At 38.1% G+C, this 7645-nt stretch overlaps 1 protein-coding gene across 2 annotated transcripts; it reads right to left on the bottom strand.

Annotated features, from left to right (window-relative positions):
* Positions 1-270: 270 nt before the first annotated feature.
* Positions 271-7086, bottom strand: LOC118045222 (uncharacterized). Of its 2 annotated transcripts, XM_035053807.2 has the most exons (7): positions 6829-7086; positions 3519-6067; positions 3362-3437; positions 2808-3193; positions 1713-1811; positions 1443-1598; positions 271-1323 (listed from the first exon to the last, which is right to left on the bottom strand). In XM_035053807.2, the coding sequence occupies exons 2-6, from the start codon at positions 6006-6008 to the stop codon at positions 1443-1445; spliced, it is 3207 nt and encodes a 1068-aa protein (XP_034909698.1). In that variant the 5' UTR covers positions 6009-6067; positions 6829-7086; the 3' UTR covers positions 271-1323. The 2 variants fall into 2 exon arrangements, with proteins under 2 accessions (XP_034909698.1, XP_034909697.1); XM_035053806.2 differs by having other exon boundaries at positions 300-1598.
* Positions 7087-7645: the final 559 nt, after the last annotated feature.

Here is a 7645-nt window from a genome sequence, read left to right as displayed (position 1 = left end):
GTTACAATGCTTGATGGGACTTTTTTTTATTTTCTCGATTTAATTTATTTTTCAATTTTTTTGCTCATTTTAATTTCTAGTTGGTAAGGAAACAGCTACGTGTGGCTTAGCTGGTTGGTTACAGCAGACTCTCGGCTATATTTGTAACCAATGCTGGCAGTAAGGAGGGAGGAAATGATGACTAATAACAAATTCTAGAATTGCTTCTCTCTCTCTTCTTCTTCTTCTTCCCATTACTCTGTTTCTCTAATATAGTCAACTGGCATTGGAAACTCTCCATTCAAAACATTGCAACAGCTTGGAAGAAATCCAAGATGGCACCATTTCAATTACACTCGCTCCAGGAGCTTACTTCTCCGGTGAGTTCATCTGTTTTGAAGCGGATGATAGCATGCACAGTTGGTGGGAAAGCGTGGCGGTTGCGAAGAAATCACAGGATCCATGCCGGGACTTCAAGAGGTCTATGTTGGAGATGATATTAGATACGCAAATATTTGAGGCTGAGGATTTAGAGGAACTTTTGCAGTGCTTTTTGTCTTTGAATTCGAGACAGTATCATGGAGTTATTGTGCAGGCATTCTCGGAGATTTGGGAGGTCGTGTCACGTGATTCTCATGTAAAGAAGAAAACTACCAGACATTAAGATAGAAGAAAGGGGCCAAAACGATTGTCTTTCGATGGCCTTTTTCCTCAATTTAATAGGTAGCTCGAGGTTATGTAAAAATGAATTTACAATAATGCATGCACTTTGCACACTATATTATACTCGTTTTCCTCTATGATACCACTTTTTTTTCTTCTTTTTTGCAGCTAGGATGTGTATATAAAACAAAGGTTCGCTTTGCTTTCTATCTGTAATCAATCAGACTTGTGAAAGAACAAATATTGGAACATCTCCGGCAACCTGCAAAAATGATTTTACTGTGGTAGATCTCTATCTTTGATTCAATTACTTTTAAAATGTTGATGTGATGTACAGAGTGCTTCTGATCAATTGCTAAGCAACATTGATTAATTAATGGCAAAAACAAACACAGAAAGATGGCGCACATACATGATGTTTTGATTGTTTGGAAGGGTTCCTAGCAGGATAGATGTTTCCCCTTGTAAATCTTCAATTCAAAACTTGTAATCAGGTATTTAAGAGCTAGAAAATCATATTTGAAGAAATAAAAACAGAGAATGGAGGCCGAAAAGCTGGGATTATCTTTGGACAAACTCCACAAAATGCAGTGCAAAGATGTGATTTTCCTCTTGTTGATGTAACGCTAACTAACATCATCGGGAATGCCAGCCAACCACAATTTTACATTTGTTCTTGGGCTGGGGACAAGAACACAAGATTGAACAAAATGCCTCAATTTCAAGTAACGAGGCAAGAAAACGGGATGAATTAAATGTACAATGGACAAAAGCTTCATCCTTTATTTAATCGAATTTACCTATTTGTCACTGCTAGACCCTGTGACAGAAGCAGTGTCATTCTCAAAAGTCTTGACCTCACAAAGCTTTCCGCCGGCCTCATCAGCAAAAACTATCTTCCTCTTCTCCTTCGGGACCACATTTCCAGAAGTTGCAGAAGCTTTGTCAGTCAATTTCTGAGATCAATCAAACGAAATATCAGTAAATACCTCAGTACATAATTAAGTATACAAGCAGTCTCTGTTTTTCAAAATCATGCCCTGAATCCTGAAGTATGATAAGAAACAAACCATGATTTTACAAAAACGGTTACAATCCCTTGCCATGATGGAAAGCCATCTTCTTGCACTTTCTTCCACTCTTGTTGCATTTTGAACCGCAATTTTCACCTGCCAAATTAAGATAATTTACACTTAATCATACTGTACATGCATTCAGACCATATAGCCAAACACAATGAAAAGCAATCAAATCATGTAAGAAACTAAGAATACATCGTTGTCAATAACATTCTGCAAAATTTGCATTTCACCATCGAAAATTTGAGCTTCTTGTAATGTGAAAAATAAATCGGTTTCGAACTCTAATCAATTTCAAATGCTAACAAAGAGGTGCAAGGACGCAAAACACAGATGGTATTAAGTCAATTATGTAGGTTTCTCTAATATAGGTTGAATACAAAGGTCAAGTCCTCGAGCAGCCTCAAACAGGTGAAATGATATTCAAAAGGGAATTAAACTGTTTGTGCTGAGGTGTTCTTCAGAACTTAAAATCAAACCATCTCATCATCGTTCTTAGTTTAGCCAAAAAGCTTCATTCAACTATTATGAAACGATGGTCAAGACAAAAAAAAAATCAGATTACAAGAATAGAGAGAACTATGTTTGAGTGTATAATTAATTGTTCTAAACATGGAAGTAGTCCACTGGGGAATGGAAAAGTTCCGCATAAAATGATGAGTTACATCGGGTTCGGAACTCAGAAATGACCATTGTGGCAGAGAACTTAATCGTGATACAAGAACAAAAATTGCAACGCAGGACTGGATGGAGTTGAAGGAAAGTTGATACAAACTGCAAATCAACCTCGTAGTCATGTTGATGATGTGATTCAGATAATTAACATAAATTTTTCAAATAAAAGAAATGGATTTGAAAAAAGACAAAAGCACAAGTTCATTTGGTTTCAGAAGGCCTCTTTAGTGTGTTGTGCATTTTTACTCTGTTGCCTGCATTTGACTGATAGTGCATAAAAAATATAACATAAAAAACATCAGTTTGAAATTTATACTTCACCTAATATTTTGAGAAAATAAAATTTTGGGATGTGGGCACAGGTTGGATGTTTACAGCTAAAAATGTCTACAATTTTATATCTTAACATACCTCATCTGCACTATATTTCAGGGGCGTAGCTGGATAGACCTTGGAGTGCCATGATTCTTGAACAACATCCTTCATGGAGTTCAACTCTTTTGTAAGTTTAGTTGCAATAGATTCGATATCACGCATTTGCTTCTGTGAAAATGAAATGGCACTCTCTGAACAACTTTGGACAGAGCTGCACCCTGTGCCAAAACGTGGTACAGTTCCAGAAGGATGAGGAACCTTGAGAATGCCTTTATGATGGAAACCATTTTTATCATTCTTTGGTTTCCTGGTGATCCGCTCAGGACTAATAGTGAGATCAACTCTCTGGTTTTGATTGGCTCTTCCAAGCCTACCAATCTTATTCCCATTCAAATTCCTGTAGCATAATTTCCTTGTATACTCTGCAATCATCAACAACCCGACAAATTCTTTAAATTTGGAGTTAGGGTGAGCGAGTACAAAGTAAAAAACCTTCATCCAAATGAAGCTTCTTTTTTCTTTTTTTTACCAACATCAGGAAAACAAAATGCATGGTCCATAAATCTAAACGTGACATCTTATTCACTTACTGTAATATTCTTCATCGTCTAAGTCACTGGCCTCCATAGCCTTGCACAGTTTTTTTTGAGATGTTGGAGAAATTGCCTGAAATGCAAGTACTGCTTTATCAACTTCAGAGAAATATAAAAGAAAAATTAAAAGATATACATGCTGTGGTTGACGCACCTTCCGGGTCGAAAGGAGCTTTTCAGGAAGATGTTGTAGCTTTGAGTGATGGCGTCCCTGAACATTTGCCAATGTTACAGGTTCATCAACACAGGTTACTGCAGAGAACTTTCTTGCTGCATCGGCACAGGCAGATAGTGGGGCCTTCTTTTCTTTAGCTGCAGCAGATGCTAAGCAGCCATCTTGACCTGAGCATAAATTTGAATCCCTGAATGAGATAAAGCCACTGACAGGGCTGCTTATCACGCTGGCTTCAACATGAGGCCTTTCGTCTTTAGCTTCATCTTCAGAGAGATGTAAACCATGTCTGTTGCTGAGTTCTGCAGAATGAGAGATATTAACCATGGAGGTGTCAGGAACTTGACTGTAACTTTTAGACTCTGACAACTCGTGCATGCCATGAAGATTTTGAGAGTCATTGCCCATATCAGAAGCATGATGATTGCTTGGGGAAGCAACCTCAATGGAGTCATCCCCACAATGTTGGGGATGTGGGTATGCAGCAGAAGATTCTTTCTTTAGATCTGCTGAAGACAAACATGAATTATGATCTGTAGTGAGTTCTGCAACATCCACCATTATTATCTCCCTACCAGAGGCTCTTATATCAGGCATTGATTTAAGAATGGCATGCTCCACAGGTTCATAGGATTCTTTGTTAACAACACAGCATTGGAGGTCATTACTGAAGAAAGTTGACTTGTGAGTCTCAAAACCATGATCCTCAACTCTCCCAGGCGTATGATCAGTAGCTAGTTCTGCAACATCCACCATTATTATCTCCTCACCAGAGGCTCTTATATCAGGCATTGATTTAAGAACGGCATGCTCCACAGGTTCAAAGGATTCTTCGTTAACACCACAGCATTGGGGGTCATTACTGAAGAAAGTTGACTTGTGAGTCTCAAAACCATGATCCTCAACTCTCCCAGGCGTATGATCAGTAGTTAGTTCTGCAACATCCACCATTATTATCTCCTCACCAGAGGCTCTTATATCAGGCATTGATTTAAGAACGGCATGCTCCACAGGTTCAAAGGATTCTTCGTTAACAACGCAGCATTGGGGGTCATTACTGAAGAAAGTTGACTTGTGAGTCTCAAAACCATGATCCTCAACTCTCTCAGGCTTATGATTAGTAGTTAGTTCTGCAACATCCACCATTCTTATCTCCCCACCAGAGGCTCTTACATCTGGCATTGATTTAGGATCAGCATGCTCCACAGGTTCATAGGATTCTTCATTAACAGCACAGCATTGGAGCTCATTACTGAAGAAAGTTGACTTGTGAGTCTCAAAACCATGATCCTCAACTCTCTCAAGCTCTTCACTTTGGGAGTCGTTGTATGCAATGGAGCTATCACGCTTAATTGGTGAGACAACTCCAGCGGGGTCAACACTGGGGTGTGAATCTACAACAAAATCTTCTTCCTTTATTTCTGACAGGGACAAATCTGAAGACAGGACACTGATTGCTTCAGCTATATCCACCGTCAATATCTCCCCACAAGAAGCATTAACATCAAAAATTGATTCAGGATTAACATGACCCCCGCCTTCATAGGATTGATCATTAACACCACGGCATTGAGGCTCATCACTGGAAAACACGGGCATTTGAGGACCGCCATCATTGGCTGTCTCAGGCTCTTCAACGGATACAATTAACGTTCCAGTCTCCAAAACACAACCATCAGCTATCTCAGGCTCTCCACTAGATACCACAAGACTAGAAGCCAATGGCTCACCACAACCACCCCAGGAATTTATTAAAGTCACATATCGGCAATCAAAGGAAATAGGCTCCATAACCTCAACTTTAACATCAATAGGTGCAGGTAAAATCCCACTAGATTGAAAAATGACCTGGTCACTTTTCTCTCTCTTAGATTTCACTATACATAGCGCACTTTCAGATGAACTGGAAAAGCTGCTTTCTAATCTGCACTTTCTTTTCTTCTTCCTGCTCTTTAAAATTCTGGATTTCCAACTACTAAGGGGCTCCATAGCCTCGAATTCTTCCAATTCAAATTGTGAGTCATGAGGTTCTTGTTTTGCAGGGGAGCAAGTTTCACTGGTTTGTCCAATCAAACCAGCATTTCGTGAAAGTTTCCTTTTCTTTGATTTGTATCTCTCCTTAAATTGCTTCAGCGTCATAGTACCAAAGTTAACATCGTCTGATTCAGTTTTTCCTCCATCGACAACACTGCTGCAGTTTGACTCCGGAGATTCGCACTCAATTTTTATTGTTGCTCCTGCAAGCACATGTAGACTTTCAGTCTCCGCCCTGTCACTGTCAATTGACCAGTCCTCGAGCTCAAGTTTTGGTCTAGCCGCTGGGAGGAAATGATGATTTCCAGCCTCTCCAGTTTCATAAATATCTTTGAGCTCCTTGAACTTCAGTGCAGGCTTTCCACGAAACACATTCATCATTTTACCGCCTGCAACAGTCTGGATAAAATGCAAATGACTGCAACTCCTTAACTCCATTTGGTGAAACTTGAACTTGTACTTTCCTCACTGTTATCGCAGAGCCCAGAATGCAAGCCCTAAAGCAAGATAGATAAACTTTTAATAACGCATGCTAGTGCAAGCAATCATTGATGGAGCATAACCACAGGTAAAAATTCTGTCATCTTTCATTTTGCAGGTGCAAACTTGAATTCAGAGGGTATATTGAAAAAGAGAGATGTGATAAAAGTGCATAAAACCCAGTGAAAGGAAATAAATCAGAATACATGTATATAATTTCGGTTAGAGAAGAGAAAACTTAAATCAATCAATTAAGGTATAAGATGCATGAATAAGCATGAATGGTACTGATAATAATTTACAACTCTTATTTTAAACAGCTACTTTGATATACAAAGTAAATCCAAAACCATCAATTTCTTCGTCTTATTCCCACTCAATTCACAGAGTTATGTCCACTCTGCATTATATAAAACCATGCAAAAACTGTAAATTACTCTATAAGAGTGAACCCAAGCTCTTAACAACTAACACTTGCAGAATTCGAACCAGAGTATATATTTTAATCTTGAAAATCATGAAATGCAAAATTAAATTACGATTTTTAGTTCATAATCCAAAGAATATAACATCAAAGCACTTCTATTCTCCAATTTGTTGCAGTTACAACAAGAAACATACACAATCAGTCTACCCGACTCTTCGTCTATCATACCTCTGTCTCGGCGACCTGAACTACAAAAAAAAAAAAAAAACCCTAACAGACCTAGTTCGGCCGGTTCCGAAAACAAATCGGCCGCCAGAAAGCAGATCTAACCAGAGCTGAAAAGGAATTTACCTGGGATTGAAAATGAAGAATCGAGAAAGGGAGAGAGTTTGGGTTAGCTCGTAAAGTGAGATCTTCTGTGCTAAGGGAGAGAGTGAGGTGCCATGTAATACAGAGGGGAGGAGGGAGACCTGGGGATTGCTTAACATAAAAAGGAACAAATGTGGCGCCAAAGTGTTTTTGGCGCCAAGAAGATTGCTGTCTTTGAGGAAATAAAATACGGAAACCCTTGCGTCCAAATAATTTATGCGGATATGCTGAACTACGGGCTTAGCATCACCCTTGATTTTGATCATCCGGCATTGATTTGTAACAAACGAATCTAAAGGGCCACGCTTAAGACCCAACAAATTGCCAGCAAAATAAATAGTGTGGTTTTTTTTACTGTAAACATCTTTACTGTTTTTCCTCTTATATTTTTTTGTAAGATGTAATAATGAAATTTTAAAATAATTCAATTTAGTCCTTGAACTTTTTATTTACTCAATTGAATCTTTTTAGCCCAAATTGAAGCCCAATTGCATCTTTTAGGTTACTACATATATGTAATAAAGTTATTTGATATTGTGTTACTCAAGAGGATAATAGAAGAATTGAGAAAATATATAAGTTATAAGGGAAATACTATTGTAAATTTGGTAAATTAAAGAATCAATAATAAGATGTATTATTAGACAGATTGCTAAAAAAAAAATTACCCCATTATACTCGAACATAATGATTAGAAACATAAAAGTTATATGAAAATTTCAGGTCGTTATACTAACTAGTATGGATGGAGAAGATGTATAAACCTATGAATTTAGATAATGTAAAGAAATACTTTGTG

Source organism: Populus alba, chromosome 14 (genome assembly GCF_005239225.2).
Source record: "Populus alba chromosome 14, ASM523922v2, whole genome shotgun sequence".
Classification (NCBI taxonomy): Eukaryota; Viridiplantae; Streptophyta; class Magnoliopsida; order Malpighiales; family Salicaceae; genus Populus; species Populus alba.
The sequence above is the reverse complement of the archived record's forward strand: the minus strand, read 5'-3'. Positions and strand labels throughout refer to the sequence as shown.